Source organism: Macaca nemestrina, chromosome 12 (assembly GCF_043159975.1).
Source record: "Macaca nemestrina isolate mMacNem1 chromosome 12, mMacNem.hap1, whole genome shotgun sequence".
Lineage (NCBI taxonomy): Eukaryota > Metazoa > Chordata > Mammalia > Primates > Cercopithecidae > Macaca > Macaca nemestrina.
In genome coordinates this window covers 10,277,527-10,305,262 of record NC_092136.1, presented here as the reverse complement: position 1 = coordinate 10,305,262, position 27,736 = coordinate 10,277,527, and the positions used below count along the sequence as shown (strand labels likewise).

The window sequence follows — 27,736 nt, the reverse complement described above, 5'->3', positions numbered from 1 at the left end:
GTGGGCGGGAGGGGAAAAGGCCTGTGTAGTAAAGTGAGGCTCACCTCTGATAGTTGGAGACAGACACGCGGCTGGGCAGTGCCAGGCCAGCATCCATATCAGTGGGGGTGAGTAGGGACGGCCAAGAGTCTCCCTTTGGGGCCACAGAGGTCCCACTGGGCAGCTGAGACAGGTGGTAGGAGACCTGGGAAGGGGAGAGCTCCGGATATCAAGTCTGAGGCCTGGGTTTGTGGCCACCCCTCTGCCATCTGTGGCACAATCCAGACCCTTCCCTTTGCCTCTTTGGGCTGCTGTGGTAAGGGCACCCTGGGTCACCATGGCATCCTGGGGTGGGCTGCAGGAAGGCCAGCCTCCCTCTTCTCTACCACCACCCGGCCCTGGGTCTAGGTTCAGGGGCCTCCCTTTTGGTGGCCCTGTTCATTCATTCATCAGATGTTTACTGAGTACTTTCTGTGCCAGGCTCCATGCCAGGCACAAGGCAGACCATGTCCTAACTGTAGGAGTTTACATTCCAGGGGGAGGAGGCAATCCGTAAACTGATGACGGAGCAGGACCTGCCTCCCACCTTCTCAGGGTTGTTCTCAGCCCCTGAGAGGCCCTGCCCTCAGAGCCCAGTGCCAAGCCTCTGATCTAGGATCAGTGAGTGTCGCCCATCACCAGCCTTTCCTAGTCATACTGCTCCTCTCCAGGCCCTCTGCTGCGGCCCAGGATCCTAAAGGAGGCTGAGGAGGGAAGCGGCGCAGAGCCCACAGCCTCAGCCCTGTTCTTGGGGACTGTCCCCAGCCCTGCTGGTGCTGCTGCTCTTCCTTTTCCTCGCCCCCCAAAATAAAGACCTTTAGCCCCTCTCCTTCACTCTGAAACTCCACTGAGCTTTCTTTTATTTATTTATTTTTTTTGAGATAGCGTCTCACTCTGTCACCCAGGCTGGAGTGCAGTGGCACAATCTCAGCTCACTGCAACCTCCGCCTCCCAGGTTCAAGTGAATCTCCTGCCTCAGCCTCCCAAGTAGCTGGGACTACAGTCACGCACCACCACACCCAGCTAATTTTTGTATTTTTAGTAGAGACGGGGTTTCACCATGTTGACCAGGCTGGTTTTGAACTCCTGACCTCAGGTGATCCACCCGCCTCAGCCTCCCAAAGTGCTGGGATTACAAGGAACCACCTCGCCCAGCCCACTGGGCTTTCTTTTTCCCTTTCCTAAAGGAATTAAGTCTCAGTTTAGGCAGCTTTACTAAAAATGGACACAGACAGACAGAAACATCAGGTGTAGGCGCATCTTATTAAATAACGCCAAGAGAGAAAGGAACAAAATTACACGTGTCTCCTTTCATCCCCCCACCCCCTCCTGGCCTTGAATGGTTTAATATCGAACACTATTATCAATATAATTAACCTCCTAAGACACAATTCTAAAGTCTTGTTTTTTTTAAAGCGATTTACATTCTCTGAAGTTCAGGACATCCCGCCGCCTGGCACCAGCACCGCCCAGACGGCCTATGCAGTTAGGTGCATTTATAGTGGATTTGCATACCTGTCTGCAATTACCGCTAGTGATAACAGCTGATGCATAATGCATGCGGCATGAAATTAGAAAAATAATTAACTTTAGGTCTTAAAAGAATCCCCGCCCCAGCCCCCATGCATCAGAAGCTCTAAATGATACCAGTGGACGGGATCCAGAGCAAAGTTGTTTAGGGTGATGGGTGTGGCTGGCTGGCACCCTGCCCTGGTGGGAGCTGGAGTTAGAAAGCCCTTGAGGGCCATGGCATCTAGCCCCTGCCCTAAGGAGATGCCTCTGGTGGGCCTGCAGTCCCTGGGGCATCTGCCTGAACTAGGGCTTGGAAAAGCCTCATTCACACAACTCAAGGCTCCCCTCTCTTCTTGCAGTTCATGTCTGGGGCTCGGGGAAGCACGGCTCATTGCTAGTAACAGTAATAGTCCCCTCATTCTGAATACGACTCTGCTAAGCATTGAAAGAAACCTTACTTTATCTCCATAAGAGCCCATGGAAGTAGATAGTTTATGGCCACATTTTGCAGATAAAGACTTGAGACCCCTGTAATCCCAGCACTTTGGGAGGTCGAGGCGGGCAGATCACCTGAGGTCGGGAGTTTGAGATCAGCCTGACCAACATGGAGAAACCCCATCTCTACTAAAAATACAAAATTAGCTGGGCTTGGTGGCGCATGCCTGTAGTCCCAGCTACTCGGGAGGCTGAGGCAAGAGAATCTCCTGAACCCAGGAGATGGAGGTTGTGGTGAGCCAAGATCGTACCATTGCATTCCACTCTGGGCAACAAGAGCGAAACTGTCTCAAAAAAAGACTTGAGACCCAAGGCCGCCCCACAGTAGGCTGAGCAGCTGGGTTGAGCCATGCAGGCCCCAGGTCTACTTGCCTTCGCAGGAAAGGGGCTTCCTGGGAAGAAGGAGGGGAGCTCTCCCTGGGTCTCCCTGAGCACCAGGAGGCAGCGGCCTGCCCTGTCTACCTCCTGGCCCTCTTCCCGCTGTCTTGTTTGCAGTTGAGCCCCCAGGAAGGTGGGGTCTCTCATTAATTTAAACAAAGGTTTGCTGAAGCCCCGTCACAGAGCTGGAGATGATTGTGCCTTGGTGGGGCTTCCTGTCTAGTGGGAGGTGGGACTGGGGTCCCACTGGCCCTTCCTGCTCTGGAGCTGAGAAACTGCTTCTGCCCAGTCTGCCTGCACAGCATTCTCAGTGAGGACTTGAAGGCCTGGCAAGGTTTAGGGGAAACACAGGAATTATTGCTGAAGGGAGGGACTGGCAGGGGAAAGACCCTTGCAAGAGACCCTACCTGGGGGCTGGGAAGTAGGGAAAAGCCAGAGGACCCCAGGGTCTGCAGCAGCCACACACCAGTGCCAGGCTACATGGGCAGCCAGATTCCTAAGGACTGTGGCAGGCAGGTAGGCAGGAAGGAGGCTGAGGGGTGAGTGGGGGTGGGGGAGACGTGACCAGCATCCATGCACGTGAGCATGTGCTTGTCTTTCCTACATACAGAGTTTGCATGCAGGACACTTCCTCTCCTGACCTGGCCCTGCCTGAGATGCCCCCATCCCAGGGATGGGGCAGGTGAAAGAGGACACACGGGAGCGAGGCCAGACAGGGATGTGAGCTGTTTCCTTGCTGGCTTCCGGAAGCTCCTAGGACATGCCTATGAATAGAAAATAGCATCCCCAGGTTCCATGAGGGCCAGGAGCCAGCAGCGGGGTCCCCGGCAAAGGCTGAGCAGCAGACAGTCGGCCATAAGCCACCGCAAGTGGTGGGGAAGAAGCTCGGTGTCAGTGGCTTGTAAAGGCTTTGCAGTTGGGTGCAGACACCCACACTCAGCTTCCCTACTGCTCCCCTAGACCTGGGAAACCTGGGAAGCTGCTGTCTTCTCCCCACTCGTGACACTGGGCAGGAGCTCCACAAAGGGTCTAATGCACCATGAGCGCAGCTTCTGGGGAGGGCTGCAGAGGGAGCGGAGAGGGGAGGGAGAGAAGCCTCAGGACTTCTCAGGGGTAGGAGTGAGTGTGGCGTGGAGGAGGTAAGAAACTATTTCTGGCCACTAGGTGACCTGATGACAAAGGCCCATTTAAAACCCTCTTACCTCTCCCAACTCCTCCACCCTGCCACCAGCTTGGAGGGCCTCCCATAGGAGGCTGACACGGCCCCATAGGAGGGGACGGTTGATGGCCCCATCCACCAGCTCTGTGCGGCCCAGACATAGGGTCAAGGCTGCCAGCATGGCTTGGGGGAGGCGCAGGATTGCACCCACACAGTTTGAGGTGGACGGGGGGGCAACATCTCAACTTCACAGAGGCTGATAAGGGGTCAGCCTGTCCCGAAGGCGCAGCCAGGAGCAGGGGAGTAGAGAACGGGCCACTGGAGCATGGAGGACAGAGACAAGCAGCTACTGCAGAAGCTAGGCCGCGTGTCTGGGGAGGCAGAGATTTGTGGCAGCTTTTAAACTGGATGCGTCAGGGGCATCCAGATCGCACTCAGGAGGGGGTACTCTGCACATAAAATGTCAGCGAACCCTGAATTGTAAGTTCCCATGTAAGGGCCCCTATTATGACCACATTTATAGATGAGGAAATCGAGGCTCAGAGAGGGCAAGCAGCTTGCTCAAAATCACATAGCCTGAGGCCCAGCGTGGTGGCTCATGCCTATAATCTCAGCACTTTGGGAGGCTCAAGTGGGCGGATTGCTTGAACCTAGGAGTTCAAGCCCAGCCTGGGCAACATAGCAAAACCCCATCTCTGCAAAAAATACAAAAATTAGCTAGATGTGGTGGTGCACGCCTGTGGTCCCAGCTCCACAGGAGGCTGAGGTGGGAGCATCACCTGAGCCCAGGGAGGTCGAGGCTGCAGTGAGCCATGATCTAGCCACTGCATTCCAGACTGGGTGACAGAGTGAGACCCTGTCTCAAAAAAGAAATCACATGACCTGAAAGTGGCAGAGGCAGGACTTGAACCCAGGCCTCTCTGTCCTGGAGGCTGGCAGGGGCCAAGGACTGATAGAGCCAAGAATAATGCCAAGAATAATGCCCCAGGGCCCCCAGCTAAGCGGGGGGAGTCCTGGATACCTACAGCCGGAGCCATCCCACTGCTCCCCTCCCCCACCCCTGTGGCCCGCCAAGGATCCGGCTGTCAGTCATGGAGCTGGCAGGTCGTAACTCATACGACGCTGAAGTCTGAGGGATCCACGCAAGGACGACAAGCGATCCCATAAAAGACAGGCGATTTACCAGTTTAATTTGATGGCCGCATAAACTATGAAACACACAACAAGGGAATAAAAAGGCAGCCAGGCACCCAGGCAATTAAAGACTCCTCTGGTGAGGTGTGCCATCTTCCTCGCCACCCCTAGGCCCCGCCCTATTTTCCTGTAGCCAGAGGGCTCAGCCTCGGGCTGGCCTTGGGGGGCGGGGGGTGGCAGGGGAGCCTCTGGCCAAGATGGATGAGGCCCACAGACAGTGGAGCGGAAAGGCCTTGGGTCCCTGCCTCCCAAATGCTTCTTGGTTATCTATCAAGCATCTCTGAAAGGTGCAATTTAGACTCTATTATGATGCTGAGGCCTCTGGAGGCTGAGGACCGTGGCCATGAGCTGAGCGGGCACTGGGAACAGATGTCCATGCCAGGGAATGCGGTGGTTTGCCTTGGCTTTTGCCTTACAAGTTTGCCCCCTACTTAGGGCACTGCTCAGGAACAGCCGAGTACAAAGGCCACCTGTATCCCTTGTGCCAGGAGTCATCAGCCAACAGACCAGGGAGGGGGGTAATCCTCCAGCCAGATGCTGGGGGGGCCCCTGGCAGAGGTGCTCCTAGACTCAGACTTGACCCTGGAGACGGAGGCAAGGTGACCTGTGAGCAGGCCTGTGTCTTCCTGTCTCTAGCACCTGCCCTGTGCTACCTGCCTGCTCATAAGTGACTTGAGGCAGGACCTCCGGCTCCATAACCTTCATGGGCCTGGCTCGGTGCAGAAGGGACAGACGTGCAGTGGGAAATCTGGGCTGACTGTGACCTTGGCTGGGCCCCTCTTATCTCTGAGTCTCAGGCTGCTGGGCTGTGAAATGAGGGCTGTGGACCTGTGTGTAGGTGGCAACCTCTGCACTCTTGCCTGTGAAGGGGAGTGGGTGAGGTCTGGCCAGAGAGGTCACCCCACCGCCTAGGCTTTTCATTATCCTCTGGAGGCTGATGTGTCTAGCTCTGCATGCTGTCCTGGCCTCCAAGCCCGTCCTCTCCCACGATCTGGGCCAGTGTCCTTCCCAGTGCCCGATGTAATGAAAGGTGAGGTGGTCAGATAAGGGCCAGGGCAACCTGGGATGGCCCTGGGCAAAGGAAGCAGGAGGCTCACGGGAGAGTGGGTACCTCCGTGAAGGTCTGAGAATGCTCAGCCTGGGCCGCAGGACTGTGTCTGGGCTGGCCAGGGACTCACAGCCCTCAGCAATCTGGAGTCAAGCACTGGGGTCCTGCAGCCACACAGCCCTGGGGTGGAATCCAGACCCCACCTCCTCCTGCCAGGGGACCATGGGCAGGTCTCTGTGCCCCCGTTCCCTCATCTACAGAACAAGTCCATCGCAGTTTCTCCTTTGAAATCTTTAGTGAGCATCTGCCACGTGGGAAACACCATGAGTAAGATGCACGAATCCCTGCCCTTATAGCGAGTACCTTCTAGTGGGGAGACAGACAATGAAAACAAAAAAGAGCCGGGAGCGATGGCTCACACCTGTAATCCCAGCACTTTGAGAGGCCCAGGGAGGTGGATCACGAGGTCAAGAGACCAAGACCATCCTGGCCAACATGGTGAGACCCCGTCTCTACTAAAAATACAAAAAATTAGCTAGGCGTGGTGGTGGGCACCTGTAGTGCCAGCTACTCAGGAGGCTGAAGCAGGAGGATCACTTGAACCCGGGAGGCGGAGGTTGTAGTGACCCAAGATGGCTCCATGGCACTCACACCTGGTGACAGAGCGAGACTCCATCTCAAAACACAAAACAAGACAAAACAAAACAAAAAAGATAAAACATGTAGTGTGTTAGTTGGTGGTAAATACTATAGGTAAGCAAGGAACCGAGAGGAGTATCTGGGAGTTATAATTCTTGATAGGGTGCCCAGGAAAGGCCTCACCAGAAGGAGATGGAGGCATGGATCTGGGGATGAGCTGTCTGGGCAGACAGCACAGCATGTGCCAGGGCCCTGGGGATACCAGGGGTTGCCTGGCTGCTGCAGTCAGTGAGAGGGGAATGGAGTGGACAAGGCCAACGGGGGTGCCACACAGGATTGCATAGGGCCTTGGCAGCCACCTTGATGACTGTGGTGGCTGTCTGGGCAGAGACCCTGTACGTGCAAAGGGAGCTTTTGAGTGTGCAGGGGTGAGTGGCAGAGGCATTCACCATGGTGGGGCCCATTCTGTCGTCGGGTGGCCACTGATGTAAAGCCACACTTGGCCACAGTCCCTGCCCTTGCAGTTTGGTGACATGAAAACACCAGTCACCAAACAGTGTGACCTGCAACCCACAGAGTGCTCCAGCCTCAAGATTGCCAAGATTCTGGCCTCCTCCCCAGATGGCCTAGGTTCCTCCTACCTGGTTCTCAAGTAGTCTTGAGTAAGTTAACATCTCTGAGCTTCAGTTTTCTCATCTGCTCAGTGGGATTAAGGGCACTGACCTCATGTTTGCTGGGAGGGTTAAATGACTTAAATATTAGGAAAGTTCTCAGCAAAGTCTTTATTATAGTTTGAGCTACCATCCATCCCATCAGAAAGGAATCCCAAGTGGCTACAACAGGGCCTGGAATATAGTAGATTCTCAATAAAGCTCTGTTGGATGCATGATGGATGGATGGATGGATGGATGGATGGATGGATGGATGGATGGATGGATGGACGGACAGGTGGGTGCATGGATGGATAGATGGACAGGCGGATGCGTGGATGGATGGATGGACAGGTAGATGCATGGATGGATGGATGGACAGGTGCATGCCAGAATGGATGGATGGATGGATGGATGACAGGTGGATGCATGGATGCATGGATGGATGGATGGTTAGGTGGGTGGATGGATGGATGGATGGATGAATGATGGACAGATGGATGAATGGATGGTAGGTGGATGGGTGGGTGGACAGATGGATGGGCAGAACAGAGGGAAGCTTTATCTGGGGCCCCAGGAAAACCTAGTAGAGGAGGTAACATTTGAGCTGGGTCCTGCAAGAGTAACTTGCGTGATGGAAAGAAAAAGCAGCCAGGAATAGAGAAGGACAGAGAAGACAGAAAGTTTTGCCTGGTTGAGAAACAGGTGTTCAGTCCCTGGGGCATGGAAGTAAGGTCCTTGCTGGCTCAGTGGGCAGGTGCCGGCTCTGCTGTGTACACCAGGGCTGCCCTCCCAGGCTGGGGCTTCAGGCTCTGAGAGACCATCTTGTCCCATCATTGAAAAGCCTCCGTGAACCCAGCGTTTTACAGCAGACTTTTGCTGGCTGCATGAAGACACCTTCCTCACTGAGACTGAAAGATAATTTCTCTTTAATTGATTTTTTTACCACTATGAACAGTAAAATAATATAAGAAAAATCTATGCTGCAATTTTTCCATTTGTGAAAACTGAAATTACACCTTGCAGCCAATTCCCTCAGAGTACAAATGCCTCCCTCCTTTTGTCTCATTCCTTTAAACTTTCAGCTATTCCAGGAAAAAAAAAAAAAAAACGGTCTGTTTATGATTTGAGAAAGGGGCAAGGTGTGGGACAATTTCCCACACAACTCGAAACCCAGGGCCAGGGAGGCACATCTGATGAAAAGAGATTTCTGTAAATACATGAGAAAGTGATTCTGTTGACACCTCATTCTTCTGTCTGTAGAATGTAGGAGTGACAACAGGACATGTTGTTTTAACACCAGACAATGAAGCTCCCTGCTCTGCACTCCTCGCCAGTGATGGCACTGACAGCTTCGTTCTCGCAGGTTCTGGCGACGCCCCCCTTTTGAGCTCCTGGGCCTTCCAGAAACAAGCTTTCCTTTTGAACCCTGGGTCCGAGCCAGATAGCAATGCCTGCTCCTCGTGCGGTGCCAGGGAAACAGCGGCTGTGAATCCATAAAACACGCCCTAAATCCATCCCATCCATATTGACTGGTACCTTTAGCATTGGCCATAAAGACTGGCTTTGTGTGAAGTCTTGAGAGAAGAAACCAAACCTGCCGCATGGCTCTCACTAAATTAACCTCCCCGAGGCTCCGGATCACATTTCAGGAGGGCTGTGGCAGCGTGCGTCTCATTAATGGGCAACCTCTTGGCTCCCGATACGATTTAACGTCTCCCGATACGATTTAACGTTAGCCAGATGTTGTTAGAATCCGACCTTGGCGGGAGCAATCACCTGTGGCATAAACCTGGCACAAAGGCCGCTCCTCCAGCTTGACCGCACCCTGCAGGACCTGACTTCAGCCACCCCTTGGTGCAGGCTGGCAGGCAGGAGGGGTGCACGATTCGCTCCTGGGTGACTTCGGCCACCCCTTGTGCAGGCTGGCAGGCGGGAGGGGTGCACGATTCGTTCCTGGGGTCACTGTCGCCTCCTCCCTCTCACTGACCCCGCCCTGTGCTCCTTGCAGGTATTCAGGCTCCAGGCCAGGTGGGGCCGGACACCCCCAGCCATCCACCATGGTGGTGGCACACCCCACCGCCACCACCACCACCACAACCACTGCCACTGTCACGGCCACTGTCGTGATGACCACGTCCACCATGGACCTGCGGGACTGGCTGTTCCTCTGCTACGGGCTCATCGCCTTCCTGACGGAGGTCATCGACAGCACCACCTGCCCCTCGGTGTGCCGCTGTGACAACGGCTTCATCTACTGCAACGACCGGGGACTCACCTCCATCCCCGCAGACATCCCTGATGACGCCACCACCCTCTACCTGCAGAACAACCAGATCAACAACGCCGGCATCCCCCAGGACCTCAAGACCAAGGTCAACGTGCAGGTCATCTACCTGTACGAGAATGACCTGGACGAGTTCCCCATCAACCTGCCCCGCTCCCTCCGGGAGCTGCACCTGCAGGACAACAACGTGCGCACCATCGCCAGGGACTCGCTGGCCCGCATCCCGCTGCTGGAGAAGCTGCACCTGGATGACAACTCCGTGTCCACCGTCAGCATTGAGGAGGACGCCTTCGCCGACAGCAAACAGCTCAAGCTGCTCTTCCTGAGCCGGAACCACCTGAGTAGCATCCCCTCGGGGCTGCCACACACGCTGGAGGAGCTGCGACTGGACGACAACCGCATCTCCACCATCCCGCTGCATGCCTTCAAGGGCCTCAACAGCCTGCGGCGCCTGGTGCTGGACGGTAACCTGCTGGCCAACCAGCGCATCGCGGACGATACCTTCAGCCGCCTACAGAACCTCACAGAGCTCTCGCTGGTGCGCAACTCGCTGGCCGCACCACCCCTCAACCTGCCCAGCGCCCACCTGCAGAAGCTCTACCTGCAGGACAACGCCATCAGCCACATCCCCTACAACACGCTGGCCAAGATGCGTGAGCTGGAGCGGCTGGACCTGTCCAACAACAACCTGACCACGCTGCCCCGTGGCCTGTTCGACGACCTGGGGAACCTGGCCCAGCTGCTGCTCAGGAACAACCCCTGGTTCTGTGGCTGCAACCTCATGTGGCTGCGGGACTGGGTGAAGGCACGGGCGGCCGTGGTCAACGTGCGGGGCCTCATGTGCCAGGGCCCTGAGAAGGTCCGAGGCATGGCCATCAAGGACATCACTAGCGAGATGGACGAGTGTTTTGAGACGGGGTCACAGGGTGGCGTGGCCAACGCGGCTGCCAAGACCACGGCCAGCAACCACGCCTCCGCCACCACGCCCCAGGGTTCCCTGTTTACCCTCAAGGCCAAAAGGCCGGGGCTACGCATCCCCGACTCCAACATTGACTACCCTATGGCAACGGGCGATGGTGCCAAGACCCTGGCCATCCACGTGAAGGCCCTGACAGCAGATTCTATCCGCATCACGTGGAAGGCCACGCTCCCCGCCTCCTCCTTCCGGCTCAGCTGGCTGCGCCTGGGCCACAGCCCGGCCGTGGGCTCCATCACAGAGACCTTGGTGCAGGGGGACAAGACAGAGTACCTGCTGACGGCCCTGGAGCCCAAGTCCACCTATATCATCTGCATGGTCACCATGGAGACCAGTAATGCCTATGTAGCTGACGAGACACCCGTGTGTGCCAAGGCAGAGACGGCCGACAGCTACGGCCCTACCACCACGCTCAACCAAGAGCAGAATGCCGGCCCCATGGTGGGCCTGCCCCTGGCGGGCATCATCGGTGGGGCCGTGGCTCTGGTCTTCCTCTTCCTGGTCCTGGGGGCCGTCTGCTGGTACGTGCACCAAGCGGGCGAACTGCTGACCCGGGAGAGGGCCTACAACCGGGGCAGCAGGAAAAAGGATGACTATATGGAGTCGGGGACCAAGAAGGACAACTCCATCCTGGAAATCCGTGGGCCCGGCCTGCAGATGCTGCCCATCAACCCGTACCGCACCAAAGAGGAGTACGTGGTCCACACCATCTTCCCCTCCAACGGCAGCAGCCTCTGCAAGGCCACGCACACCATTGGCTACGGCACCACGCGGGGCTACCGGGACGGCGGCATCCCCGACATAGACTACTCCTACACATGATGCCCGCCCACCTGGGCTGCCTCGCCCCAGCCCCAGCTGCCCTGGCATGGCCACGTGGCTTTGCCCAGCCTGCTGCAACCCGAGAGAGCAAGGAAGAGAAATTCCACGGATGACTTTCCCCCGCAGAAAGCAAAGTTTGGGGAGGGCTGACGATTTTGTAGAACACAACCGTGACAATTTTTTTTTAAAGAATAGAAGGCAGGAGGGGGAATTCGACATTATTGAAGACATAATTTATACCGAGTTATACCAGTTGGGGAGGGAAGGACTAAAAATAATATCACAGGAAGGGCTGGGTTGGGTTTTTTGTTGTTTTTTTTTTTTCCCTGAACTGGAAGGATACTACCTGTACAACATCTGTGGACACCTCATGCTCTGTTCAGGGCCGTCACAAAGGAACCGCCAGGGAGAAGCAGCCGGCTCTCAAAGCTCCCACGCAGCTCTCCCGCTGCTGGCCACTCGCTGGCAACGTGATGGAAGGTTTTCAGGCTCCTCACAAAGGAGAGAGGGAAGAAAAGATCTTTTGCCCTGGAGATACGGACCTGAAATCTCTCCCCTGGCTCGTTCCATACCATTTCCCTTGCAGATTTGCAGAAACATGGCGTCTTTCACTGCATTCTTTGAACAATCATGTAGTTGATTAAAAAACAAACAAACTTGTTTTTCCCTAGGCTGAAGCCCTCTTCAGTTCCATGCACCATGCTCTCCTGTAGAAGCCCCGGCGGAAGCCGTAGCTTTCCCCGCCACCTGGAGGTGCATCTGTCTGCCTGTCTATCCCTGTCGCAGTGTCTCTAAGTACAGATGGGTAGACAGAGCCACATGCACGGTCCTTACCGTTCTCCTTGAGTCAGTTCTTACCATTTCCTGAGACAATAGAATTGGGAAAGTGTTGCTTTCTCCTAGAGATCATTGAGTAAGTAGACGGTGTGTTGGGGATGGGAGTGAGGTGGGGGTAGAGACTTGGTCTCTGGGGGCTACTGCTGTTCCTAAAGGCTGAGGCGTGTATGTCTCAGACGGGTGGCTTAGGGAGGCGTCGCAGCAGGGGCTTCTAGTTCCACCCTAGCTCAGCTTGGCCAGCGCTGGGCTGCTCTCCTTTCTGATCTAGATAAAAGCTTTATTTGATTCCAGTGTCCTCATCTCCCTCCCCCACCACGTGCAATCACCTTAACAGCTACTTTCGGAGCATTTACCATGTGCTGAATGTTCCCTCCTAGGACGGGTAATTAGCGCAGGGATTTTTTTTTTTTTTTTTTTTTTTAAATATCAGCTGATTAGACCTATTGGTTTCCATGGCTGCTCAAACAAAGCCCAGAAAGAGACACAAAAATTCTCAAAAAAGCCCTGGGTGACAGCAGTCCCTCCCTGAACGTAGAAAACTCAGCTGGGCCCACCCCTGGGACTCTGTTTCTTGAGAGGGAGAGGCCAGATCTCTTTCTAAAAATGCCAGCCTCCAAAAGGGCCCTGGCTGGGACCCTCAGAAGAGTTAAGATTTTATTTCTTCTCTCTGGAATCCATGCCGCTATCATTCATTTATCAACTGACAGTGCAGTGTGGTGAGCCATGAGATTAAAACGATGATGAAATAATGACAGCGAATCGGAGAGGGGGGAAGAGTGGAGCCTGCGTCCCAGTACTCGGGGAGCCCGGGTCACCATCTGTCACTGTGCTGCTTGTTCTGCACCGAGGAAAAGGAACGTCAAAGAGGAGATGCTGGTCCGAGGGCAGGAGGATGAGAGGGCTAGGAGCGCCTGGTGGTGCTCTTTTCAAACAGCCTCCGCCGCCGTGCGAAAGCAAAGGCAGAAGCAGCAGCGGGGCAGGGGTTACGTTAAAAGGCCCGACCAGCGCCTTCAGTGAGGAGATGAGGCTGAAAGGAGCGGACACAACAGCCACGTGGAAAGTGGAAGGACGGGCGCAGGTTCCCAGCACGGCCCCGGGGGAGCTAGCCCACAGAACAGGTCCACTCCTCAGCCCTGGGGAACAGCCAAGCAGCGTGGGCACCTTTCACTCGAAACTAGACGTGTTTTTCCTTTTCCTGCCTGAATCATTTTCTCACACAATAAGGTCAAGAGAGAAACTTCCTCAGGCCTTAATGTCAGGTCTGTGTAAAAGCCCCAGGCCGGGCGTGGTGGCTCACGCCTGTAATCCCAGCACTTTGGGAGGCCAAGGCAATCTTCTGATGTCAGGAGTTTGAGACCAGCCTGGCCAACATGGTGAAAGCCCGTCTCTCTAAAAATGCAAAAATTAGCCGGGCGTGGTGGCGGGCGCCTGTTACCCAGCTACTCGGGAGGCTGAGGCAGAAGAATCACTTGAACCAGGGAGGCAGAGGCTGCAGTGAGCCGAGATTGTGCCACTGCATTCTAGCCTGGGCAAAGAGTAAGACTCCATCTCAAAAAAAAAAAAAAAAAAGGCCGGGCACGGTGGCTCAAGCCTGTAATCCCAGCACTTTGGGAGGCCGAGATGGGCGGATCACGAGGTCAGGAGATCGAGACCATCCTGGCTAACACGTTGAAACCCTGTCTCTACTAAAAAAAATACAAAAAACTAGCCGGGCGACGTGGCGGGCACCTGTAGTCCCAGCTACTCGGGAGGCTGAGGCAGGAGAATGGCGTAAAAAACCCGGGAGGCGGAGCTTGCAGTGAGCTGAGATCTGGCCACTGTACTCCAGCCTGGGCGACAGAGCCAGACTCCGTCTCAAAAAAAAAAAAAAAAAAAAAGGAGGCCCTCCCTGTGGACCACGGCCCCCCCCGCCCTGAGACGAGCAGAAGGGCCCACCTGGGTTGTCTGGGAGGAGAGAGTGCCCGAGGTGTGCCATGTTGGCATGGGGGACAGAAGTCCCAGGTCTCTGCTGATTCCAAAATGAGCCCCCCCTCCCTGAAGGGCACCACTCTGATCACTGCCTTCCCCCAAGTGCCACCCATCTGCAACACGGTGCTGCCAGCACACTGTCCCCACCTCACCTAGGTCCCCTTGTCTCCTCTCCTTACCCTAGACAGGTCAGGTCATGCCCTTAGTGTTTAGGAAGGCATCTGGGGACAGTAGGTGGCCTGGACTGACAGCTGCCTGGGAAGGTCCCGCTTGGCTGGGGCAGGAGTGCGGGGGACTTAGTGCTAGAGAGCAGGCAGAGCTGGGAGCCAGCCTGTGCCCAGCCACGCCCTCCCAGACAAGGCCTAGGTGATGAGCCTTCCTCCCCCCCATTGCACAGAGTGGGCCCAGGCAGGCAGGATCCCTGGCAGCTGCCCCAGAGGAGCTCCTTGGGCCCCAGGACCACACGAGTCTCCTGCTCCTGGTTCTTGCACTAACTGGGCAAGTGCGGGGCTCGACCCCTCTTACCAGACCCTGCCTGCCTCATTGCAGGGATCACCCGCCCCCGGAGCTCTAAGTGCGGATGAAGGTGGAAGCTCCACCCAGTCAGCGCCCTGGGACCCAGCTCTAGAGCTGACTTTCTCATCTTTTCTGCCCCTCAGCAATCCTGACACCTTCCCAGGGTCCTTTCTGGGCTTTCCCAGAGCAAGCCCCCAAATATCTGCTGTATCACAGCCCCCTCAGCCAGGGAGGGGGCCAGAAGCTAGGTCCGTTCTGAAACCCCATCCCCTCTTGGCCCAGCTCTTCCCAGCTGGTCTCACACCACAAGATAGGAGGTGTTTCAGGACACCCTGCCTTCCCCGGGGCCTGTCTAAATTCTCCCGGGCTCCCGTGCACAGCCGACATTTCCAAGGGAACGTCCTCGGCCGGGCTGACCCTCACAGCCTCTAAGTAACCAGAACAACCTCAGTGGCCTCAGCACTGATGAGTACGTTTTGTGGCATTTAAGGCAGGTTTAAAGTTAAAGATTAAAAAAAGCCCACGACACTTCTTTGGTTAAGTGGTTTACCCTTCGTGGTAATTAGATGTAGTGATTGGAATGTCTTTTCTATTACATGCCAATTTTCCTTTAAATTTCCCCTTAAAAGAAAAAAAAAAAAAGGAAAGGAAAGGAAAGAAAAGGCAAGGAAGGAGAGAGAGAAGGCACCAGCAGGCCGGGAATCATTTGCATTTTGCGAATGAGGCCTCTTGTAAGCTCAGCTCAGGCGTGGGGCCCAACGTATGGAATGCTTAAGAGATTACTAAAAATAAAATCTATTAATTAGTCATACTCAATTCCACAGACATGATGTGCATCAAAAGCTGCTTTTCTTCCCTTTTCTCCTTCCCCCTCCCCATGGCCTCCCGCCACAGCCTCCATCTTCTTTAAATAGGCTGGGGCTTGCTAGACCACCTCCATGCTAACGTGGTACATGAGGCAGCCAGGGGTCTCCCTGACCCAGGGCCGGGATGCAGGTCTGGAGCCAAGAGCTGGGGCATTGCACCTTCCTGGCTCTGGGTGACTCTGGCAGGGGAGGGGATAGCACCTGGGAAGACGGCAGCAGCTGGGAGGGGCCCAAGCTGACACTCCCAAAGCCCAAAGCCCACACCTGCCTTGTGCCTCTTCTCCCTCCCTCTATGCAGGCACGGGGTCTCCTCCTTCCCCTGGGGGTCCAGGAAACCCTCCCTCTGAGCCCAGCCCAGCCCTGTCCGAACAAAGCCAGGCAGAGAGTGGAGGAGGCGATCAGGGAGATATTTTCCAAGAGGTGCAGGGAAAGACGGTTCGGTGAGAATACGGCCTCTGTTTCCCTTTCAGTAAAGTGGGGGTGTGCTAGGGCGGGGTCCAACGTCACTCAGGAAACTGGTGCTCCAGAGGCCGAGTGGAGGCCCCTCCCCAGTGCTGGCGCTGAAAGGTCCTAGCTGGCCCAAGTCAGGTGAGGGATCCCTGAAGGGTGGGAGGGGCTGGTCAGGGCCTGAGCAGAGGACAGGCCGGGACCCAAGTCTGCCTCCAAACCTCTGCCTCCCTCCTTCACCTCCAGCCCTGGAGCCAAGGAGCCAGGAGAGGAGGAGAAAGAGCAGACCCTCCCCCTTGAAAATGGCAGCTCAAGTCCCAAAGCCAGCCCACTTCAGAAACCTGCTTCCTGCTGAACGTGCCAGGGAGGAGGCAGGGGCTTCTGAGCCTCGCACTTATGAAAAATACAACAAGGAGAATTGGATGTGGCAGAGAGTGAAGGGGCGGGGAGGGCAATGGGGAGAGCAGGGGCGGTGCTGGCAGGAGGGGCCGGGCGCAGGGACCTGTGCCCCCAAGGGCCAGACCCTGCTTTCAGGGCCAGGACACAGCCAGGATCAGTGGCGAGCATCCGCGTGCCTCCTCATACTCGATAGGCGCAGGTGACAGCGGCTGCTGCCTGCCCCTGGGTGGGCGCCAGGGCGAGCACTCACAAGCGATTCGCAGCCGTGCATCGGCCTTCCTGAGTGCAGAGAGGAGGCATGTTTTTTTTCTTAAGGAGGGATAAAAAGGCTCAGAAATGCAAATCGTTACCGTTTACAACCAAGGGAGTCTGCTAAATTGATTAGGAGAGGTTAAACTCCTTGGAGGTGAAGGGAAAGGGGGACTTTTCGTGGTTTATGAACCTGCCCCAAGTGGCTATTTGCACAGCAGGGACTTCCTGGGCCTCGATGGGTGGCGGGGGCCGGGGGGGGGAGGTGGGTGCGAGGTAGGGGGCACCTGCCCTGGCTTGGCTCTCTGGGGAGCCAGGGTCTCTGAAGACCAACACCGAATGGGTCAGAGTACTCAGGCTTGAGGCTCCAGCACTGCCCTAGGGAAAGGGGCTCAGGCCTCTGCGACAAGTGGCCCATCCAGTCCTTAGAGAGTAGACTCTAGAGTCATGGGCTTTTCTACTTCCTTTCTGTTTCTACTTTCCTTTCTGGGTGGGTCTGTCTCCAGTCCACTCCTTGTGGCCAGTAAAAGGGGAGTGGGCAAAGGGAAAACTGAAGGTCAGGGAAGAGAAACTCTAGCCCAGCAAAGGAAGCAGGCAGTGAGCTCTCCATCACTGGGAGCATTCAAGCGCTAGATGGGGACCTGGCAGATACTTTCCTCCCAAGGTCTGGTGCTTTGACTAGAAGATCCTGGTTCCCACCCTTGCTTTCTCATCCCCCAGGACACTGAAAGGGAGCAGATATCAAGAGATGTTCACTGTGTTGCTCAAAGTCACTGGAATCCCCTGAAAACCCCAAGTCAGGGCAGTCCTGTAGCCAGACCATCCAGCCCCACCAAGAAGCCGCTTGTGCCAGCAGAGAGGCTGCAAAATACCTATACTCAGTGTCCAAGAGGCACCAAGAAAGTAGAGATGTGCGCCACCCACTTTCCAGAGTCTAAACTCAGCACCTGTGGCTCGCCGGAGGGGCTGACGGAGAGCACCTCCCGGGCCCTGCGGCTCCAAAGCCCGGACTGCATCCTGGGCCTGTCTCTTAAGCCAGGACTGCCTCCCGTGCAGTCCAACACACTCTATGCTGCTGCTGCCACTGTATCCATCCATCCATCACCGCCGGTGGACGGCGCCTGGGGCACTTTTCACTCTGTGGTTTTAAGCATTTACCGTTTCTTTTGAAATGTTCTAAGTAGGTGCCTGAAATACCCATATTTGCTTCTTTTTAAAAACTCACAGATTCTTTTTGCTCTCCATCCCCTTTCTTTGCTCTTCCCCCTCCCTCGGCATTTTTAATCTGTGGGTTCTCCCTGGTTTTGGAAATTCCAAAAGAGGGGGTCAGGCCCCCTTTCTCACCATAAATAGATGTGCAGGTGTGCCTGGAGACCCCCAAAGCCACAGAGCAAAGCCTAGTCTTTTTTTTTTTTTTTTTTTTTTTTAGATGGGAGTTTTGCCCTTGTTGCCCAGGCTGGAGTGCAGTGGTGCACTCTCGGCTCACCACAACACCTGCCTCCCGGGTTCAAGCGATTCTCCTGCCTCAGCCTCCTGAGTAGCTGGGATTACAGGCACATGCCACCACCCCGGCTAATTTTGTATTTTTAGTAGAGACAGGGTTTCTCCATGTTAGTCAGACTGGTCTCGAACTCCCAGCCTCAGGTGATCCGCCCGCCTCAGCCTCCCAAAGTGCTAGGATTACAGGTGTGAGCCACCGTGCAGGGCCAAAGCCTCATCTTTTCTCCACGTCTCCCCTGGAGACCCCTGCCTGGGACAGCTCCTGCTTCTGGTACCTGCTAGAGACCCTGGCCAGGGCCTGGCTCTTTGAGATCATTGTCACTGTCCCCTCCCACCCCTTGTCACTGAAATGCCCGGCCTGTGCCAGGAGAGAATGTGGGGGCACTGAGGGCACAGGGCACCCTGTGGGTGGGATGACTGCCCCCACATCCTAACAAAGCCAGCCCCCAAAACACTTGTGGCCATCTGAGTGGGCACAGTGCCCTGGCCCCCCGCCTCCCCACACCTGAAAGCCCAAAGCCTAAGACCAGACAGTCCTCGAAGGAAGGTCTTTGCTGCCACCAGCCCTAAATCTCATCAAGGTAAATGGTCAGAGTCAGCACCTTGCCCTTCCCAGGGTCACTGGGGCCCAGCACAGTGCCTGGCACACAGGGGTACTCAATCCTTTCTCCGCCACCAATGGAATGAGGCCGCCTCCTCCTCTCACTTCCTCCCCACTTGCCATCTGCCCACTCAGTGAGGATGTCCCAGGCATGAGTGTTGGCAACAAATGGGCTTCTCTCGTCCTGCACCTGCCCCGCCAGCAGCTGGCACAGAGAAGGGCTCATCTCGGCAGCTTTACCTCTCGGAAGCACCTCGCTCCACCCTGCCTCGGATCCACGCGTTGCCAGCTGTGAGCCAGATGGAGAAATGTAGCCACTCTGAGAGATCCGGTGGCTGCCCCCACCTGCGTGGGTGACTCAGTTTCCCTTCTTCAAGACTTGCCTCGAGTGGATGACAAGGGGGAGAGACCTGGGGGAGGGCCCCACAGAGGCGCTGCAAGAAATCCAGATCCCAGGCAACACCTGCTGCCTTGCCTGCCGCCCCCGCAGAATCCCTGCACCAGGAGCCACCCACCTGGAGGAACTCCTCAGGCTTCCTCTGTAGATGGGAAAAAACAAACGCACCACAAACCGACAATCAAAGCCATGGCGGATGTGGGGCCGCCACCGGCTCATCTCCCTGGAGCCAGGCAGCCCCAGGCCTCTCTCCCCTTCCCTGTATAGAACGCAGGCTTGCAATGTTCTGAGCCCACCCCTCCTCGGGCTAGTCTCATTTTCACAAGTTCTGAGTACGCAGGTGAGAAGACACCCCCGCAAAACCCCGAAACTAGCCTAAGACTGTTTCTCCCCAACACAACACACCTCCACACCGCCAGCAGCCCACCCGGGCACCCACCGCAAGCGGCCAGGGGCTTCCGAGGAACCTGCCTGGTGCCTTCCTGCTCATAAGGAGAGGCTGAGCGCCGTGGGGAGGAAGCCACACAGCGCAGTGTTCCTGGCTTGTCGTCCAAGGGGGAGAGAAGTGGGGAGAGAGATGACGGAGGGTGGAGTGGGTACGTGGCGTCGAAATAGGCTAGCCAGAGAGAGGGGCACTTGTGGGATTCTGCTGGCTGGAGCCAGGAGGCAAGTGTGAACAGGGAGGCCAAAGATGAAAGTTGTCTAAAAGAGCCCGCACCCCCTATAAAGACGGCAGAGGAATGTCTTAAGAGCCACCAACAGTAATTCCCTTTCCAGATGTTAACAGGTTATTTGTATCTCATGTAGCGTCGTAAAGCATTCTGGAGTGGCACACAGCGTCGTCCCCTTCCCGGTGGTCTGAAGAGGAGGAGGGGACCAGGGAGGGGTCCTTGGCCAGCCCCTAGCGAATGGGGTGGGTCCTTCTTCTGCTCTACAGAAGGCAGGAAGCCTGGGTCTGGGGAGCAGGCCTGATCTCTCCCAAGCCTGTGACCAAGATCCCGTCTGATGTCCAAGGGGCTCCTGAGCCGGTACCCCCACTTCCCAAGCCCCCCAGCCTTCCTCACCTGCAGAATCAGTCGCCCGGGTACAGCACTGTCTCCTTTCTTTTTCTTGGAAGCGGTCTCAGGGGCCTGAGTGACGGGCCTGACCACCCCAGCTACTGCCCACTGCCATGCGACTGGATGGCTGACCTGGCCCAAACACCCACCACCAGGACAACAACACAAACCAAAGTGCACTGCGAACCGCCCTTTGGCCTCCTCCTTGTAGGTGCCTTGAAACTTCAATGTTGAGATGAATGTGATTAACTACTTGGTCATATTTTCTGTTTGTCTGTTTTCATAGAAAATGTCCAAGTCCACTTGCCTTGTTCTTTCTTGAAATAAATAGAAAGATTTAACTTTTACAGTCATCTCTGCTGCTGACTCTCGGCTTGGCACCCCAACGGGCCAGGGGCCAGGTGTCCGGGGCACATGTGGTCTCAGCGGCCCACACCCCTCCCCGGGCCTTGCCCCCGAGGGTCAGCTCCGTTCTTGGGGTGCCCTGGCTCAGAGGCAGTGGCTGGGCAGGATAGAGACTGTTCGCTCTGGCACTGTCCCAACCAAAATGATTCCGCTGCAGGAAGAAGGGCCCTCTGTCCCCACCCACAGGCCCCAGAGGTCTACTGACACCTGAGTCACCATGAGGGGACCCAGAGCTGAACGCAGACTCTGAGAGGGTCTCTACATGGAGAAGTATGTGTCAGCAGGAGCTGTGGGTTATCCTGGAAGAGGCTCCAGCAACCAAGTGGCTCCCGGCTAAAAGTGGGACTGTCCGGGTGTTTGGGGACATGAACTTATGCCACCACCCCAAACGCCCCCATCCCCTAGATGTGCCCATTACACTCAGCTCTGGAGCCTCATCTGCCTCTCTCACACCCCAAAGGGAGGGGGACAGGAAGGAACAAAATTTCCATGAGAACAATAGCAGTTTCTGCTAAATTTAACATAAAACAAGAACTCATTACTTCTGCCTGAGATCTGATTTCATGTCTGGATACAGTTAACGGGTTTTTCCTTATATTCCAAAGAAGCAAAGTTAATTCTTGGTGGCGGGTGGCCCTGGGTGGGGTTACGCGGGCCCCACAGGTGCTCTATGCGCCACCTTCCTCCTCCATCCTCACCTCCTATCCTGCCGGGGCAGGAGCAGCCCAAAAGAGACCACTCTAAAGTGTGGCACACACAGTGTGACCACCCGGGAAAGGACCCAGGCTGTTCTTCCAACTTCCCCCTCAGACCCAGCGCACAGTGGGTGCCCAAGAAAGGTGCCCACTCCCTCACCTGAGACCCATTCTCTGGGGCTGCCGAGGGCTCTTTCTGGAACACAGTCAGTCAGCCAGCCAGGAGATATTGACTGAGGGCCTACTATGCGCTGGGGCTGGTATATTCCTGCCTCATGGAGGAGTGGGGAGGAATTTCCGTGGCTGAGTGGGGGGCCTAGCCTGGGTGGGGCTGGGGAGGCTCTGTGGGGAACCAGGTTTCCACAGAGGACGCTTCCATGGATGAGGAGGACTAGGAGGCAACGGGGAAGGCCTGGCACGCCGCCTGCCTGAGGCACACAGGAGGGCAGGTCCGCTTCTGCGCCCCACTCAGGAAGGCCCTGTGTCCCCCCATCTCCCCGTTGCCCCGCTCAGACTCCAGCCCCAGTGCAGCTTCACCCTCTGCCCACCACACCTGACGCCACCCAGGCCCAGTGTGGCTCAGACTCCAGGTCTATGCTGCGCTGGTTTCCTTGGCTGTCCCGCCCTGGCCCCGTGCCTCTGCTGTCCTTTCTCACCTGCACAGGTGACCCCTTCCAGCGCCTCGCTCGGGTGGGCCCAGACTGGCAGGTCTTACCCTCCACACCTCCAGATCCCCAGAGGGCACTGCTCTGGCACCAGGAGGCCCCGTAAACAGGAATGAAGAGTGAGTCAATAAACAGTAAATCAATCGGCCAATTGCTCCTGGATCCATGTGAGTACAAGGAGGATGACTCTCCAAGCACCACAGCCCTTGCCAACTCCAGGGAACCCACCCTTCCCCCAGGAAGTCCTGCTCCCGGCTTTACCTCACCCTCCCCATGTGTGGCAGCGCCACAAATCTGGGGACTCCTGCGGAGCCCTTGAAGCCAGGGAAGAAGGGCTGTGTTCTCATACTGTGTTCCTCAGTCCCTGGAGCTAACAGAGGTGTTGCCCAGAAAGGGTTCCCGGTCACAGGCCTTTGGGAACCACTGGATTAACACCATTGCCCTCCTGGGGCGGGGCCTTGGAGTCCCTGGGTACTGGGTTAGACCCGTGGGCTCCACCAGTTTCCATCTGTGCTACTCATCCTCTCTGTGCCTCAGTTTCCACGTCCGTGTGTACATGATAACAACTCCATCTCCGACTGCTGTTGGGAGGGTGAGGGGGGCCGACAGGTAAAGCCACTGGGAGTGCCCAGCTCAGAAACCATCCGCACCGACCCCACGGCTGTGACGGAGCCTCTGTGAGAGGGCATGGGAGGCCGTGTTGCCTACAGTTTGTCTGGGGAGTGCAGGCCTCCCCTACCCCCAGCACAGCTTCCTGGGGGGTTTCTCCCGCATTCCTGGCCCCCAGGGATGGAACCAGGTGCTGAGCTGGTTGGCACTTCTTGCAGGGAGGCCCAGGTTCTTGGCAGGACCTTCGGAGCCAGGCAGCAAAGTGCCCCCAGGTCCAGCACAGAGAGGCATCCGTACAGGGTGGGGCCTGTTCCCCAAACCACCCCCAGCTCTCCCAGGTCCACAGCCTGCTGAAGAGGATGACAGGCTGGCTGCAGCCTGAGGCTTCAGGACGGGGGGTGGGTGTGGGGGACATCTCAGGTTTTAATATGTCCCCCAGGGGAGTTGGAGGCCCAGCCGGGTTTGGGCCGCACAGGAGGGAATTGCCAGGACCTGTGTTTCAGGAATGGAAGGAAAACCCTCCAAACATAACCTGTTCTGAAGAGGACTGGGTGGTCGGAGGGGCAGTGAGCCTCCCGTCCCTACAGGAGAGCAAGCAGGGCTGGCCAGTGCCTCAAAGGCCCTGCAGGGGACCTGCTGGCCCCAAAGAGCCCTGATACCACGTCTTCAGCTGGATGCCAGGAGATGGGGTGGTCCCCCGAGAAACCTGCCCCCCACCACTGCTACAGCCCCCACCATGCCACCCTCCAGCCAAGCCACTTTGGGCCCTTTCTTTCCCCACAAATCTCTCAGGACTTACATTATCCCTGAGATTAGGGGCACGTGTGGGTAATACCCCCGAATGGCTGCCCTGCGGCACCTCAAGTCCCGGGGCTCCAGCTTTGTGTATCTGACTTCATCTGTTTTGTCAGACTCAGGACTAAAAGTTCTGCTCAAACGGGAGAAAGAGTGGGTGATACCTTACCCCTCCATGGCTGCTTTCCTGTACCTGGAAACTGCCCTTACCTGGCTACCACTGGGTTCTGGAAGCTTCCCCTCTCCTGCCCCTACTTCCCAGGAGGAGTCTCTGGCCTCACCGAGCATCCTGGAGAAGAGGCGTCCAAACCCGGGAGGGGTCTAACACCCCAGGCCACACCCCCACACCCAAGTTCTGTGGCTGAGTCTTATCACCCAGCCTAGGAGGGTCCCGGACGCATGGGAGGGCTCCCAGCCGGCCCTGAAATTCTGCCTCCGTGGTTCTGACATTGGCTCATCCACTTTCAGGCACCCCAAATAAAGCGTGCTTCCAGGGCCCCCACTCATGCTGCTACCTCCCCGCCTCCCCACCTGCCACCCTGTCCAGCACCTCCGGAGGACCTTCTCCTCCTGCGGCAAAGTAAACAGGCTCTCTGGAGTGCTAACTGACAGCACAAATGAAATCCTGCACTCCCCCCGTCGGAGATTTACAGGGGAAGTGAAATCTTATTTGCAATGCTGCCAAGCCTGGGACGAGATGAAATTATGCCTCGAGAAGAGACCCGGCCGGCCCCTCGAGGAAGCACTGCATCGGAGATGGGCTTATTAAAACCACGGTGGCCACATTTCAACCTGTTTCAGGTGTTAAGTAATTTACGGCCACCCAGAATTCAGTGGCAGGTTTTTATCATTTTTATTCTTGTGATGCAGGCGAGTGCCCCAGGAGGTCCCTGCGCAGGGAGCCGCAGGGAGCCGCGGGTCTAAATGCTGCCTGTCACCCCCGCCCCAGGCACTGCAGAGGGAAATGGGGGCCAGCTGCCTGAAGCGAGTGAGGACACCCTGACTCTCTCCAGTGTTACACCCAGCTTGGCCATAGCTCAGAGTGACGGGGAGGGCAGACTTTAAGACCCTCACCCCACCCACGTGTGGGGACTCTGTGATCCCTCAAAGACCCTCGGGACGTTTTCTTTTCTTTTTTTTTTTGAGACGGAGTCTTGCTCTGTCGCCCAGACTGGAGTGCAATGGCGCGATCTCGGCTCACTGCAAGCTCCGCCTCCCGGGTTCACGCCATTCTCCTGCCTCAGCCTCCCAAGTAGCTGGGACTACAGGCGCCCGTCACCTCGCCCAGCTAATTTTTTGTATTTTTAGTAGAGACGGGGTTTCACTATATTAGCCAGGATGGTCTTGATCTCCTGACCTTGTGATCTGCCCACCTTGGCCTCCCAAAGTGCTGGGATTACAGGCGTGAGCCACCGCGCCCGGCTTCGTTTTCTTTTTTTTTTTTTTGATGGAGTCTCGCTCTGTCGCCCAGGCTGGTGTACAGTGAGGTGATCTCGGCAGCTTCCGCCTCCCAGGTTCAAGCGATTCTCTTGCCTCAGCCTCCCAAGTAGCTGGGTATACAGGCGTGTGCCACCACGACCAGCTAATTTTTGTATTTTTACTAGAGATAGGGTTTCTCCATGTTGGCCAGGCTGGTTTTGAACTCCCAACCTCAATGATCCGCCCGCCTAAGCCTCCCAAAGTGCTGGGATTACAGGAGTGAGCCACCGCGCCCAGCCCCTCAGGATGTTTTCTGAAGGCAGCAGGAGTGTAAGTTCTCTGGGAGCAGAGACTACCCTGTCTCAGGATGTGACTGCCAACCAAGCCTTTATTGAGCACCTACTGCATGCCAGGCCCTATTCAGATGGGGAACATGCAGCAAATGGGACCGAGAGCCCCCTGCCCCGTGGAGCTCACGTGCTGCCTGCCGTGTTGAGTAAATATTTGTGGTTGGTTGATGAAAATCTCCTAGAGGCAAACAGGCCCTTGAAAGAAAGACGAGGGGGGCAGGGGGAACAGGAGGGAAGTGAGCAGGAGGAAGGGGCGTATTGACTGAGCACCTGCTACCTGTCAGTCATCACAGTGACTGCTGGCAGCCCTGGAAGTGGGGCCTCCCCACGCTGGAGCTGCTGGGGCCAGGTCTCTGCACCTTCCCCCGCTCTGGAGAACTATGCAGAAACAGCTGATACTCCATCTAAACTCATGGGGAACACAGTCTCCCATTCATGGAGAGCTGGGGACAAGGTAACCTGCAGTCTGGGACCCATGGGGTTGGGAACAGCCCCGCATCCTCTGAGCTCTCGAGCCCTTTCTCAGTGGTGCTGGGAGGAGAGCTGTTTGATACCTGCTGGCTTTGGGGGGATTAAGCCTATTATGGAGGCTCCCGGGGCTTATCTGACGCCCCCTTTCTCCACCTGTTTTCAGATACTCCAGGAAGACCAAGGGGAATCTTCTATGTCCAGGCTGAGCCAAGAGCAGAAATTCTTTAATTAGCTTTCTCCTGGATCAGGGCCCTGGTCGTTAGGGGTGGGGCGGGGGGGAGGGGAAAGGGATCGGCGTCCTCTTTAAAGCAGAGATTACAAACCCAGGGTGAAGGGTTTCGGGGCAGACGCCAGGGATGGGCGGGTCCCGAGCAGGCCCTCCCCAGTCAGCGGCTCCTCAGGGTCTGGCAGATGGAACCTGCCACCAGGAAGATGCAGGGATGTGCTCTATTGAGCCCACGATCCCCAGGAAGCTGGCACGGAGAGATGCTTGGCACAGTCCAGGCTGTGTGCCCGGGTCTCCTAATGAATGTGGCTCTTCCCCATGTGACTATCCAGATCTGTAACTTCATAATTAGGGGGGATTTCCTGAAGGGGCGCCCATCTGCGAGAGGCAAGGCAGTGGGGGCCAGTGGTGCCAGGCGCCAGGCATCTGTCACCGAGCTTCATCTTCACGGCAGGGAGGCACAGCAGGCTGGTTTACTCCCATTTTAAAATCAGCAAACCAAGGCCCAGATCTAAGCAGCTTGCCCAAGGCCATGGTGACGGAGTTAGCTCTGGAACTAGGTCTGTCCAGGTTCCCCCCAATGCCCTGAGTCCTGGCCCCATGAGGCCTCATGAAGAGACCAGGCTGAGGGTCAGTGAGCTGGAGGGAAATGCACACCCATAAGCCCCAGCCAGAGCGCCCTGGGGGGAACTAGACCTCCCCAGGAAGACCTCCCGCAGGAAGCCGTCCCTGAGCAGCCTCCAGCACCTTGGATTCCTGCACAGATGCACGGAGCCCCCACGCTATGCCCCTGCTGCCCCGCTACACAATGAGCAGGGACTGGGTCTTAATCACTTTGTTCCCTTTGAATGCAGAAAGGAAGGTTGCATCTACCTTGGCTTGGGGAACTGGAAAGAAGACTGGCAGGAAGCCGGGGGCACAGAATAGGCCAGGCTATGCCTCAAAAGATGGGGGACAGGGACAGAGGGAGCTGAGAGAGGAGACTGCTGGGGATCCCAGGCTGGAGCTCTCCCGCTAGCTGCCTTGCACAGGGAGGCACATGCAAACTGAGAGGGCAGGAGGCTGAGCCAGATGCCCAGGGCTGCGGCCGTATGAAGTATGGCTCGCGTTCTCTCCCTTGATCTCCTCCTGAAAGGCAGCTCCCCTGTGCTCCAAAAGCACTGGACACAGGTGGAGCAGGCAGAGAAAGACATCTGGACCTGGACCCCATGGGCATGGCCCTACCACCCACCCCAGCCTCCCTTCCCAGTGCAGCAAGCTTAGCCACTCCCAGAGTGGGCTGCCGCAGGGCTCCTGTCCCGTCCCTGACTCTCAGACAGGTTTTCCCCTGGGATCTGGTCATGACAGGTGACTTGCAGGACCCTAGGGCACCCCAGCTGCCTGGGCTACATCTCCCTTGCTCCCCCTTGCAGCCCCAGCACCTGCTGCAGGAATTAATGAAATGAATGAATGAATGTGTTACGGAGCACATGGGAGCGATGGCAAACCCAGGTCTGGGGAAGTTCCTCGAGGGTAGGGTTTCTCAGCTGGGACCTGGAGGATGGTCAGTCAGCCAAGGAAATGGAAGAGAGGGTGCTCCTGGCAGAGGTAAGTGCCCAGGCAAAGGCCAGGAGCAGAGACACAACATGCAGCTATAAAGCCCAAAGTCACCCAGCCCAGCTAGAATGGATAGGTTAGTAGAGGGAATGAATGAATGAGAAAAGGCAGAAGTTCTGGGGCCGGATGATGGAGGTGGCCATCAGGGCAAGAAGGCTGAGGTCACTACTAGAGCTTCCTACAGTGGAGGACGCCAGGGGATTCCAAAGAAACCAAAATAACAGCCAGGGCCGCCCAGCTCTGGAGGTCCCCATGTCCATCACAGCCACTCCACCCCGCCCCGAGCTTTGCAGTGCACCCCTGGCACCAGCCGTGAGGTTGCAGAGAGAGTTGAAACCCTGAAGCAGGAAGCAGCATTCCCCCAGTGAGAGGCCAAGCCCAGAGAGACCCCAGCCTCTGCCAAGGAAGCATGGGGACCCCAAGGGCAAGGGAGCTGGGGGGTAGAGGTGAGACTGGAAGCTGAACCCACAGGGAGGAGGGAAAGCAAAA

The 27,736-nt window shown here is 56.5% G+C and overlaps 2 protein-coding genes across 5 annotated transcripts in view; one reads left to right on the top strand and one right to left on the bottom strand.

Annotated features, from left to right (window-relative positions):
- Positions 1–12,433, top strand: part of LOC105469498 (fibronectin leucine rich transmembrane protein 1) — an 83,958-nt gene extending 71,525 nt beyond the window's left edge. The window contains exon 3 of the mRNA XM_011720565.3: positions 9,105–12,433. Coding sequence (XP_011718867.1) covers positions 9,154–11,178 — 2,025 coding nt within the window. The 5' untranslated portion in view covers positions 9,105–9,153 and the 3' untranslated portion in view covers positions 11,179–12,433. The remainder of the gene's footprint in view (positions 1–9,104) is intronic.
- LOC105469499 (mono-ADP ribosylhydrolase 1) overlaps positions 1–27,736 on the bottom strand; it is a 170,758-nt gene that overhangs the window by 109,630 nt on the left and 33,392 nt on the right. The gene's annotated exons all lie outside the window — the stretch shown is intronic.